This window comes from Solanum lycopersicum, chromosome 4 (genome assembly GCF_036512215.1).
Source record: "Solanum lycopersicum chromosome 4, SLM_r2.1".
NCBI classification, from domain to species: Eukaryota; Viridiplantae; Streptophyta; class Magnoliopsida; order Solanales; family Solanaceae; genus Solanum; species Solanum lycopersicum.
The window spans coordinates 67,368,891-67,383,148 of NC_090803.1; the positions used below are offsets into that span (position 1 = coordinate 67,368,891).

Genomic DNA, 14,258 nt, shown 5'->3' on the forward strand with positions numbered 1-14,258 from the left:
GTAACAGAGGTTTAAGACTGATTAGTCTTCAACCCGATCAATTTTTCTGTCTGATTTTTCTTTCGACTTACTACAAAATTCAAGAAAGTAAATTAAATTTTTAAATCTTGTGCTCTTAAGTTAAATATATGTCGAATGTATGGAAAAAGTTATTTAGTTTTTCTTGGTTTTTAACATGTGCAAGTTAAAAAAGGAGTTAATGAAAAAATATATATATTTTTAAACAAATTAAAAAGACAAATAAGCTAAACACATTGAAACGGAGGGACCAAGTATTCATCCTCTTGTAATTAGCGTCTTTCAACACACATACGACGATGAGTGAAGGATCTAAAGGCTATAATCTTATCGAAAGTCCATTAAAAAGTAACATGATCTTAAATGGAGAATTTCAATAGTTCAATTTATTAACTATTAGATAATGCTAAATAGACAGAAATTTTACCAAAGATTAAAAAGGTTTTTCCTTTTGCTTAACTATTTAAATGTTTTTATTTATTGATAAGTGTTTGATTTCTGATATATAGTATGAATAGTATAAATTTAAGATTTAAAAGGAAATTGCTTTACTGCTTAGGGCTTACCTGCCCCCTAAAAAGTAGAGTAGTTCCTTTATTTAAGATAAGATGATAGAAATTTCAAGATAAGTACATGTGCAGATTGCTTTTTAGAAAGTAACGATCAAATACATACTTATATATATATATTTTTTGTATATAGAAATTTCAATGTATAAATAGTATGCAACCAAATGGGTGAGAGTAAAGTGAGTTCGAAGAATTTACATTAGAGAAACAAAAGTAGTAGGCTGGAAAAGAACAAAAAAAAACAAAATAAAAAAAATAAGTGGATAGAAGCAAATTCTTAACCAACAGAGATTATGGCATAAATATTGAAATTTTAAATCCTTAATTAGAAATTTCAAAAATTTTCAAAAAATCATATTAGGAGTTATTCTGGAAATAGGCTTTAAAATGTATGGATTTAAATTTAATGAGTCTCCATATAAGTATCTGAAATCGGATGAAAATATTATCCATAGTCGCCATTCACACAGTTAAAAACTTTGTAGTCAAAAACCTCGACCTTGTGAATTAGCCGCCACTATTTTCAACTATTACCAAAATGTTTTAATTTATAGGCCCTTAATTTATTTGACCACGTTTTTAAACATTTCATCAAAAATTCTAACATGTCTGACCAAACTTACCATAATTTGAGGGATCAAAAAACATTATCTTATCTTCAACTATTGACAATTCAAATAGATTATTTTATGGAATTAATTTTAATTGAAAATCAAATTATCCAAGATTTTGGGAGGGGGCTCTTTCATACATAACTTATGACCTTTTTATCCTTAAATCGGGGTATGGAAGGAAGAACAAATAGGAGATTAGCATGTCAAGTCTCGAACTCTCACCAACAAGGTGATAGTTTAGATAGCCAACTATCTGAGCGAGAAAGATATAATATTATAACTTTAATCAGTCATTTAAAAAAAAATAAGTAATTGTATATTATTGAATAAATCAATTGTCCGATGTAATTCTTACCAAAACTCGTTTATTCCATCATTAAAAAAACAAGTAATCGTATATTATTGAAGAAGCATGCACCATGTAGTTTTATTGGATTGGTCAAAGTAGCTGTAGCTAAAAAGCTAAAGAGTCTTGTTATAAGGAAAGAGCAGTTAAATGATTAATAATGTTTACTAATTTTGGATAATATTAATTAAGCAAAATTAGGTAAAACTGAAAGTAAACAACTAGCTTTACAATATGGAGCTTCCTTAAATTATAGAACAATTAAAAGACTCTCTCTCACACTTTGTCAAGTGGCCAATAAGTTGGACAGATAAGACTTTTTCAAGATTCAGTCACCAAATTTAAACCCCAAATCAAAATTGACTACTTACCAATAAGTAGATAAGACAATCTTGATTAATTTCCATGAAGTTTCTTAAATGATCACTTAGTAGGCATTCGGATAATGTTTATTTCAAGTTAAAAGTGAGGAAAAAAAATATTAAAGTTAGCTTCGATATTTACTTGACCACTTTATATAAATGTTAAAAGTTGGAAGAATGTTGTTTGTTGGTTCGCTCGATGTTCAATATGCATTATATAGCTTGATAAGTTAATCTGCATATATATCGGAGAAATATATTTCACTTAAACAATCACTTACATAAACAATTTTATTTTCAAGGTTCAAATTTTAAAAAGAAATATATATTATTTCATACTAAACATTTCTCAAATTAATTAATAAGCTTTTGAACACATATCTCCTTGGTTTGTAGATTCAATTAATAATACAAAATATGTGGTGACTAGCTACTATATACTAGTAATAATTTTTATGACTTCACCCATCTACAGTTAAGGCGTATAATTTATAACTTGATATAAATATCAAATACAAATAACTATTTTTAAAATTATTGTACGAAACATAGTGGGCACGCATGCTCAAATTAACCGTACGTGTTAAAAATAAAAGTACCATTTAATTTATTTAAAATATGAATATGAAATATCCAACAATTTTATGATGAGATTGAAAATGAACTGACAAAAGGCCAATTCCATCAAGCTATAAAGACTATGATATTTATTTGCAATTTGCATATTTTAATCTTTTGGTGATATGATATTTTTTTTTGGGTCCAGCCTACCTCGATCTCTAGATTTTTCTTCCTTTTCCCATGCATAGTCTTTTTTCAAGTATCTGATTTTTCTTTTCCATTTATTTCTAACCAACAAAAGTTTAATTCCACACCTAAGATCAACGAGGGCGGGTCACGTATAAAAAATAATTTTAAAAATTTTTCTAGTCTGACAAGCTTCTAAAAAAAGATATATTTGATTAAATTTGACAAATTAATTGAGACAAGCATTTTTTAACTCAATAGTAACGTAACTAAAAGAACAAATTCAGAAGGATTTGTTAGGATAAATTAACCAAAATACATAGCATGAACTTTGATTAGTAATATTTTATGTTAGTTTCTTTGTGTATAGAGAAAAGAGTGGAAAATGACAAGGCATATATATATATATCATGATAAGCCTCTAATTTGTCTTGTCATGTGTAAATGTGAGTACATGACAACCTTGCTTGCGGCAAATAATACTGCTCCTGACGTTAGAGAATTATTATGATGAGACCAAATTGTATTTTTTTTCTTAAATTATTTCTTTTTTCTTCTATTATTAACAGATTTTTATTTTCATTATCTCTACTTGCATTTTTGTCACTGGTTTTAACACTTCTTTTTAATAGTTTCTTGTTTATCATTTTTAGTTTCCATTCGTGTCTTGTGGTCTTTTGATGATCGTATATTTGTTAGTTTTAATATGTTTATCCTATCATATATCTCTAGCTAGAAGGTTAGTATTGACTATTCTTCTCAATTTTACTTGTTCAATACACTGGATATATTATTATAGGAGATATTATGGAATATATAATTAGTTAATTGTGAAAAATAATCATAATGAGATTATGCATTGAAAGGACTCTTTCACCTAATTTCTAGGCTAGTTTGGTGAATTAATTTATAATAAAGTTTAGCTAGGTATCTTCAATCAAAGAACGAATGAAGCGATGACATTTGTCAACATACAACAATACATAATGTACATTAAACGTATTTGATAGACGAATATCTCCAATTTTCCTTGAATAATCTTTTAAAGATTACATTTTTTTTCACCGTTAAATACTTATATTGAAGTCGACTATTTCAGACTCACACCGAGTAGGCTTCCATTAAGGCAAAAACGATCCTTATCAAGATTTTTTTCATATTCAAAACTTTAATTAGATACCTTTGATGAAAGAGAAAAACAACCTCATCCAATGCACCAAATCCTTTCACGATAAACAACACTTATTTGTATACTCAATTTCACACTCCACATAACATTTCTATTTATGATAATAGTTAATAATTTATGCACTTTATAATTCGAAATCAAGTGCTACACGCTAGTGTTAATTCAAGGATAGCATATTTGAGAGACTAACATAAGTGACGTAAAACTACAAGGAACTCGAATTATAAAATACTGTTGGAAAATTGCTTTAAAAAGTAATGCACTACTACTATTATATAAAAACTCATATTCAATATAACTTAATCACAAATTATAAGTTACAATAACATATTGAATATATACCTTTTTTTTAAAAAAAAAAAATTGATTTCCCGTTAATTGTCTCATCATTAGTTTTCAAATGATTAATGAAGTATCTTAAGCGTTCACGATAACTCTAATATGAGTCAAATTAAAAAGGACTTAATCAGCCACATTGAGGTGGTGTTTGTACTAAAGAGAAAATATACTTTTTTAAAAAAAATTTAATGTATTTATTTTATTGTGTTCGAATAATTAATTCTATCTTAAAAATATTAATATCTAATCTAGATATATAAGATGAGGAATAGGTACGATGCAGATGACAGATTTTATGTGAAATGTCATGTAACTTGTTTTCTCTAATTCTAGAGAATTTGACCAAACTAAGTCATTCTATAAATCAATTCACCAAAATAGTATGTTTTTAATTTTGTTTACAAAACTAGTATAAACGTGGTTCACAGTAACGTTTTATATTTTATTTATTTTTAAAAAATTTAATGAAAAAAAAGAGCAAAAGTTCACGGAGCAAACAGAAATAAAACGTTATTGACAATAACGTTTTATACTTCGTTATCTAGAATCATGTTTTAGAGCTAAAACGTTACTAAAAGTAACGTTTTTATATTTTAGTACGTTTTATCCAGTCACGGGCTCTGCAATTAAAGAATTGAATCCTGTATTTTACAGATTATAAAACGTAACTGACAATAACGTTTATTATATAAAACGTAACTGTCAATCACGTTTTATGTTTATTTAATCACGGGGCACCGGATTAAGAATAAAATCCTGCTACATTAGAATCTTACAGATCATAAAACGTTATCGCACATGTCTTTGGCTACTTGAACCTTCGCCAAATGATCCTTGGTCATGCATTAACAATTGTTGAAATGGTGGTTAAGCAATCGGCTCTGCATAATGAGGTTGACTAACCGTGGCAAATCCATAATTTTGAGACAATAAATTCATGTGATAACCATGTTGACCACTAATTTGAAATATATCATTTTGATTTGTTGATTTGGTCTTTACATATATTTCCAAAACATTTATGTCAATCTTATCCGCAAAGTTTTGAGGTATAACAAAAAATTGTAGCAAAGATTGATCATCATCAATTTTAAACTCAATGAACTTTGTACGGTTACCTTGAATCGAACAAGGATATTTTCCCGAAATATCCATTTGAATATTTTCACTAGTTGTACCCATTTTCTCATGCAATAATTCAACATACTTCATTGAAGTATACATGTTAATAATCATTCTAGCACATTCAGTATACCTGCATCCGTTCATTTCAGTAATTATTTCGCCACATCAGTACAAAGCAACCATCACATTATGTTCAAAATTTGCCATTTTTATTCCTACACATAAAAATAAGTCATCTTTCTAAGTAATAAATTAGAAAAATATTGGAAAGCTATGGTAAAAATAATAACACAATATGATACATTGACTTGACTTATTTAATTCATACCTTTGTAAATATTGTTTCAAAATTGGGCTACGCAAATAAAATTTTGAATGAATATTGTTGGAGTGTTTAGAACATTTGTTTCAACAAGGTTCATTTTATAACCATTTGTCGTCAGTAAAAAAAGAGAAAATTAACTTTAACATAGTGTCGTAATTGATAGTCACGATTTAATGCAGAAATGTGATCAGCGATAACGTTTTATGATCTGTAAGATTCCAATGTAGGAGGATTTTATTCTTAATCCGGTGCCCCGTGATTAAATAAACATAAAACGTGATTGACAGTTACGTTTTATATAATAAACGTGATTGTCAGTTACGTTTTATATAAAAACGTTACTTTTAGTAACGTTTTAGCTCTAAAACGTGATTCTAGATAACGAAGTATAAAACGTTATTGTCAATAACGTTTTATTTCTGTTTGCTCCGTGAACTTTTGCTTTTTTTTTCATTAAATTTTTTAAAATAAAATAAAGCATAAAATGTTATTGTGAACCACGTTTATACTAGTTTTGTAAACAAAATTAAAAACATACTATTTTGGTGAATTGATTTATAGAATGACTTATTTTGGTCAATTCCTCAAAATTCTAAGATGTTATTTTCCTCATCTTTATAATATTATTGTTCATGAGAGTGTAAAACTAGAATATATATATATATATAAAAAACTTTATCTTCTAAAATTTTGACCCTTCGATATTAGATATGTAAGATAACTTTGTCTGCGAGTCGTAGTTTTAAATTCTTAGCGTAGATTTGATAAAGAAAAAGGTAAAGCCTAAATTATGAATGTAACTTAGTTTTTTTTTTCTTTTCCTTTTTAAAAATTTGATCTCTCATAATTGTCAATCATAGGAATAACAAATAATATTCCTCTTTTGAAATTAGAGAGTCCGATACTTTAAGATAAAGAAAGAAATGTGGAAGGAATCATTTAAGACCCAATATTTCCTATTAAGTGGATAAACACGTAATTTTTTTTAAATTCTTTTTCCTAAAAAAAAAGAAAAAATAGCTAACTCATGAGGTGAAAATATTGAGGAATACGCAATACATAAATAAAATTAAATATTTGAAACATGAATAATAATATAACACTTTGACCTTTATAAACAAAATTTTATATAATCTAATTAATTATAACATGTTAAAAATATTTAATTTAACTCGACTTCAAAACTAGCTCAATAATTAATGAATACTGCTAAACGAAATCTAATTAAAAAGACAATATATCATTCCTTTTAACTATTGTCTAATGTTATTATAAAATCCTATTGTTTAATTGCAGTTTGAACTTCTTATAATCTGATTTCGAATGTAAAAAGCAAATAATTTGGCAGGAAAATTGATATAAGTCTAATTAAATCATGAAAACTAATTAACTCAAAAATGAAGGTGAATATTTCTTGGATAGTAGCATCAGGTTCATCGTACGCAGTATTTTTTATTTTAGATATAAAAAAAATATATATTCAAAATTATTATCTTATATTCAAAATTATTATATCTTATTTTACTCATTAATTTATTGCCATATAATTTTGGGTACGTAGGTACGAAACACGTGAGGATTATTGTTGAAAAACGAAAATGTTGCATGAAATATGAAAAAAATCAAAAAGAAAATGAAAAATACTCATAAAAGTGCAATAAAACGGTTTAAAAGAGAAGGTGTATTTTTTTTTTCTTTCTATATTTGTCAATACAAACAAAATATAAAAATAAGCAAAATATTAAAGCAAGCATTTAATTGCACAAAAAATGACAAATTAAATTTAGACTTTCGTACAGCCTTCTCCTCGATAAACTTTACTGCTTACCTTGTTATACGTCGCCTATACGTCAAACTATATTTAGTCTTCATCGTTCATATTGTTGATTAGAATTATATGAATTTAGTTATAGATATTTAATATTCTATTATATAAGTATTTTCAATATCTACATATTTATATAAATATTAAAATTATTAATCAGTTCATTATACTAATTACATACACAAATATTATATTTCTTATTTACCTACTAAATATCATATAAGTTATATTAAAAATAACACACAAATAACTTTTATTTAGCTACCCAACTGCCTCTACTAATCTAAAGATATTCTCTTCATTTTAATTTATTCGTTCTATTTTAGTTTAACCTGTAATATTAAAAAGTAAAAAATAATTTTTAAATAGGTGATTTTAAAGTTAGAATAATAATATTATAAAAGAAAAAATTACATTGGTTCTGATACAGAACAAAAATGACTCTTTCTAACCTAATTTATACAACTTGATTTTCTATTTAATCAATTCTTTTAGAAAAATGATATATTTTTTATACTTAATAAGTAATGTTTTATTAAAATTTTCATTTTATATTTTTGAAATAGATTTTAGATTAAAAAATTTATAAACTTATTTTCTTAAACTTTGATACTTTCTCTATCCATTATTATTTATTATAATTTTTATTTTTAGAATCAAACTATAGAAATTTCTTTTATATAGATTAAAAAATTTATAAACTTACTTTTTAAAACTTCGTTACTCTCCTTCATCCACTATTTTTTGTCATGATTTTTATTTTTAGAGTCAAACTATAAGAATGTTTTTAAAGAATTTTTTAATCATATTAATATTCAAAAAAATTATAATTTGCATTACTTTTCAGATAGTTTTGAATATCTAAATTTTTTTATTTTAAATATTAAATTAATGTAATCTAATTTAAATTTAAAAATTATTCAAATTAACTTTTGAAAAAAATAATACAATAAATAAAAAACAAACGAGAAAATAATAAGTTAAATTCACACACAAACATGGTAAACAAATTAAAACGGACGAACAATAAATAAAGAATACTTTACTGGTCCCACACTACTTCAACGTTACACTTCTTCATTTTTTTTTTCTATAAATGGCTCCTCACACTTCTTCTTACCAAAAAAGAAAAAACCCATACATTTCTCCTTTTTCCATTTTTAAGAGGAAGAAGAAGAAGGAGAAGGCTAGGGATTTTGATCTACAAGCTCTCTTTTGCATCATTAATATTCCCACCTTCTTCTTCAATGGCGCAAGTGAAACTGCTCTGTCTATTTGCTCTGTTTTTAACTATTACACAGCTGTTCATAGCAGGTAATAATTCAGAAAAAAAAGTCCAAAAAATGATTTTAAAAAAAAAGCATTGATCTTTATCTTTAAGAGCATTAATTTTTTGGATCATATTGTATAAATAAGATACAACATTCATCTGTAAACATTTTACAAATAAAACTCTGTTTTTAGCTCTTTCCAACAGGTAATAATTCAGAAATTAGTAGTTATACTAAAAGAGGAATATGAAGTAGAATTTTGTGCGTAAAAGCTTATTTCATTTCAGATAAAATAATGTTTAAAGATTTGATTTTCCCCATTTTTTGGGTGTGAATTTACAAGTGAAAAAACCCTCTCTGTTTTCGCTGTTATAAACAAAAAACTGGTGATTATAAACTAAATTTGTTCTTTTAGAGCTGATTTTAGATCAATTTATGTTCAAAGATTTGATCTTTTTTTTTCTTTTTGGGTTTATGAAATTTTAGGTGTAAATTCAGCTGCAACATTTACAATGGTGAATAAATGTCAGCAAACAATTTGGCCTGGATTATTATCTAACGCCGGAATAGCTCCACTTTCCACCACTGGTTTTGTTCTACAAAAAGATGAATCGAAAACAATCAGTGTGCCCACTTCATGGGGCGGCAGATTCTGGGCTCGTACACATTGTACCGAAGATTCCACCGGAAAATTCACCTGCGCCACCGGCGATTGCGGCTCCGGTAAGCTCGAATGCGCCGGTGGCAACGCTGCACCGCCGGCAACTCTAGCTGAATTCACACTCGACGGATCCAACGGGATGGATTTCTTCGACGTCAGTTTAGTCGATGGGTACAACTTACCAATGCTTGTGGTACCACAAGGTGGTTCTGGTAACAATTGTACAAGTACCGGATGTGTGGTGGATTTGAACGGCGCGTGTCCGTCGGAGCTGAAAGTAATGAGCCTGGGAGGCGAAAACGTCGCGTGTAAGAGCGCGTGTGAAGCTTTTCGAAAAGATGAGTATTGTTGCGCCGGAGCGTTTAATAATCCGACAACTTGTAAACCATCATCGTATTCAACGTTGTTTAAAAAAGCTTGTCCGAGTGCTTACAGCTATGCTTACGATGATAAAACGAGTACCTTCACTTGTGCTGGCGCTAATAATTATCTTATCACATTTTGTCCTTCACCTAATACCAGGTAAACTTACTTATTCATCTTCTCTAATTTTTTTCCTCACAAATTCATACCAACAAACAATTTAATCAACGTGAGCTCGTTATATTTTTTTTTTAATTTACAAAATTAACTTGGGATGGGTGGGGGGACACATTGGGATTGAGTTGGGAATGTGGCCTGTCAAATGGAACGTTAGGACGTTATTTTCAATTTAAAGAAAAAATATCTGACATCATATTATTCGTAGGGGTATGTGGGCTATAAGGAAATTAGTAGGGGTATTTTAGTACTTTACATAGTATGTGAGATCATTTTTATAGGAGAATGGGTTCCACGTATAGTGAATTAGTACTTTATAACATAATATATGAGGTCATTGTAATAGGGGTATGTGGTTATATATAGGGGTATTTTAGTACTTGTGCTAACTAAGTCAGCTTTGGGAATTGGGAAAAATATCAAACTTAACGGCTTAAAGAGATTCTCTGACCCAAGACTATGAATTGTCCTTTTTATCCAAGTAGCCATAGCCCACCAATTGGTCTAGTTCTGCGTGAATTCGTCAAATTTATTCGAATCAAATGTTTATTAAAATATATTTTATTTTTATAAAATAAGAATTGATCGACATTAATAAGGATTTATATAGCTGATTCAATAATACAATTTCCATTGCAGTCAAAAGTCGTCATCATCATCAAGTGGACAAAATCAAAAACCAGAAGATAGTAACAATCAAAACGACAACGATAATAACAACGAGCCATCAACGATCAACAACTCTATGGTATATGATGGTGCATGGGATATCAATAGTGCATCTTCAACCACCACGTGCATGCACGTGTTCAGTTCACCGGCCATAGCCGGTGCCGTCGCCTTCTTAACAGCCTCTTTCCAGTTGCATCGTCAGCTCTACTAATTTTTTATTTTTGACTTTTTGTTGACACTCGAAAAAAAAAATTAGGCGAAAAGGCCGGCCTGACCCGGCCCATGTTATTTTGTCGGAATTTGGGGTGTTGTATCACGTGTGGACCATTAAATTGGGCCTTGTGACCCACATGTGTGGCCCATGTGACGGGGAAATGAGTCAGCTTACGTGTCAATTTAATTGACGTACACCGAATTACCTTTTAATTGGTGAAAAAAGAGGTCTCCATAGCCACAAAATTTAGAGTTTTGGAGGTTATTTAATTTTTTATTTTATTTTATTTGACTTTTTTTTAGTTTTATATTTTAAATTTTAATTAAGATTGGGATTAGGTTTTAGGAGAGGGAGATTCATTTGGTAGGTAGGTTTTAGTTAGAAAAATTATGTATAATATGCTTTTATGTTTGTAACCATTCCAAGTTGGTGGAAATTATATAAACTTAAAAAAATGGATTGGTGATTTATTTCTTATATCTTTTTGTCGATTTATTTTATTTTTTCACCTCACATAGGAGTGTAATCTATATATATTTTATGCCCTTTAAATTTTGCCTCTGAAATTATATATTATATATTAGGTATATATAATATGTGAATTAAACAATATTAGGTGTATCATATAATATAATGGATGGTGATGCTTGGTGCACTAAATATTTATAAGCTTACAACATTTTAGTGGAAAAATAAGAAGTATTAAGTAGCTTTCAATAGTGACCAAGATACATTATCAATATATATTATAATACTAATCATAGTGTTATAAAATTTTAAATATTTTATATTAATGTTTGGTTTTCGGATTCATTGGTGTTTGATTCAAATTTGTATCATGTAGTGCTTTTAAAAAAGAAATTGTTCGTCACCAATTTTTAATTTATTTTTCTTATTTAGAAATCTCTCCCACAAAAGTAAAATAAGTTCTATACTTATCAAATTCTCATATTTCACGCAAAACATGTTTTTTTTTACTATTGTTATATATATACTCATTAAGATGTTAAATTAGTCATCTTCAAACTCCATAATTGAGCCACTATCTTTTGTCCTACTAATTAGTTTTAGTTGAGAATTATATATGATTGGTATTCTTATAATATACATAATGCATTATTAACACGTTGCCTGATTTGGATATCTAAAATTATTAAGTGTCATGTTTTAATTATTAAACCTCCAATCATACTAGTTATTAATGTCCAAATTGAGGGATTATTTAATTAACAGCTGGTCTGCTAATCCAAAATCATATTGCATGTTCATCTTATTGGAGAAAAACTAACCAATAAGAGAAAAGATTAATCATATCTTATATAAGCAACCTTTACTAACAAACAATCTAGTGATGGCTTAGATAGAGACTCGTTATATTGGTTATGAAAATTCACCTAAATAGATTTCGAACCCAACTTAGAATAAACTAATGTCATAAAATTACGAATCTAAATTGATAAAGTCTTAAGTTTTGAAATGTCAAAATAGTACAATAAATTTCTCCTCGTATCTTATATTTATGAGTAAAAATTTCAAAACGATAAGATTGAGTATGTTCATGCATCCTTTGTGCTTAGAAGTTTGCCATACATAAAAGCATTTGTAATTATTAAATCTATTAGAGTATGAATTATTAAAAAAATAATATAATAACTCACAAATTGTAAAGAAATATTATATATGTTAGAGCCCAAAATGCAACAAACTATATAATACTTTAAGCCAGTTGTAGAGTCCATCTTTTTCTGTTTTATTCTTTTTCTATTTCTTCAATTTTAAAAGAATTTAATTGCATAAATAATTCATCTCTATCTATCACATGTAACACGGAATTATTGTATGTCCACTTTTTCTATAGCATGAAAATATGGACAAATGCAAAGGGAAAAATAGCCCCACATATTTAGTGCATAATCTTCGGTAGATATGGTATGTGATCGACCTTTGACCTTAAGCTAAATCCTTTTTTGTTAAAAAAAAAATCCATAGGCCAATAAAATTAAAATTTCACATCACATATCTTATATCTACCTCTATAATATCTATCTAATTATATTTTATTTAGACTAAAAATTTATTAAAAATAATCGTTTTACTTTTAGGAAATAAGAATTAGTCAGCTTATACAATCATCTTCAGACTTATAAAATTACACCTTAGTTGAACTTGTAATGATAAGGTATGGAAAAAGTTGAGTTGCTCTTTTATGAAGAAATCTACAATGATGTAATAATCTAACGGTCCTGACCGAAGATCCTTAACTAATTAAGATACTTTAATAGGTAAATATTTTATAACTATCGTAAAAATATCCATTCTAGCTTCAACAAGTATTATGGGATAAAATCTAATATGTTTTAAATATTAGTAGATTTATACATATATATTTATATTTTGTCATAAGTTATGAATTCAGATTAACTCATAATCAAAAGAATTCATCCGATCATATTTAATGTCAATGTGGGATGGGAGATCATTTTTCTCATTACATAATTTTTTATAATTCTTACTTCATAAGCGAGTTTTGTAGATTGACGCAAAGTCTATTTCTTATCATACCATTATAGTTTAAACTATTTCAATATTTTATTTACCTGGTATTAAAACCTCATATTATGTTATATTTCTTTCACCAGATTAAGTTGGTGGCCAATAATCATGAATTGGTATGCCAAAATATATTTTACTATTTTGTTCACTTAATCACTTAGGAAATTGATTGATATTTACCAACCAACTAAAAACGGGAGTACGTACAAAGTACTTTGTACTGCTCTCCTTGTACTTCTAGATTGCAGACTCTAATATCTACCGTGGATGGGCTGGAGTCTAAGAACTAGTTATACAAGTTTCGATAAATTTAATAATTTTTATTTAGATTAGATATTTGTATTAGGAATTTCATTGATATGTACTGAAATTTCGCTATGGATCTAGTAACTATCATAATATATGGTACGATGAAAAATTTAAGCCTATAACTCTAAGTTTTGACTCCGTCTCTATTATAGTTTGGTATAAATTAGTAACATACTTGAATTAACATTAAAGTGTAAGTTTGTAATATTTTATCATTATTAGTTAGGTTAAGTTGATACTCCCTCCGTCCACAATTGTTTGGCAGGTATACTAAAAATAGATGTCCAAAATTAATTGTCAATTTAAATAATCAAGAAACAATTAGTCACTTTTTTTCAAATTTGCGCTTAATGATAATGTAGTTCAATTGGAAAGTTAGATAGAATTTTGATAAGGTTATATTAGTTAAATTACACAGTATTAAAAAAAATTTAAGAATGTGCATGACCTACCTGACAAACAATTATGGACGGAGAAATAACATTTTGGCTAAATTTTGGTTTCTCCTTGGTAAACGACCCAATAAGTAGGAGAAATTTCACCGATCTATTCATTATTTTGGTTATAATAATATTGTTT

At 27.7% G+C, this 14,258-nt stretch overlaps 1 protein-coding gene across 1 annotated transcript; it reads left to right on the forward strand.

Annotated features, from left to right (window-relative positions):
* The first annotated feature begins 8,562 nt into the window (after positions 1-8,562).
* LOC101265231 (thaumatin-like protein 1b) lies at positions 8,563-11,294 on the forward strand. Its single transcript, XM_004238318.4, has 3 exons — positions 8,563-8,773; positions 9,217-9,913; positions 10,571-11,294. Exons 1-3 carry the CDS (start codon positions 8,707-8,709, stop codon positions 10,812-10,814), a joined length of 1,008 nt encoding a protein of 335 aa, XP_004238366.1. The 5' UTR covers positions 8,563-8,706; the 3' UTR covers positions 10,815-11,294.
* The last annotated feature ends 2,964 nt before the right edge of the window (positions 11,295-14,258 follow it).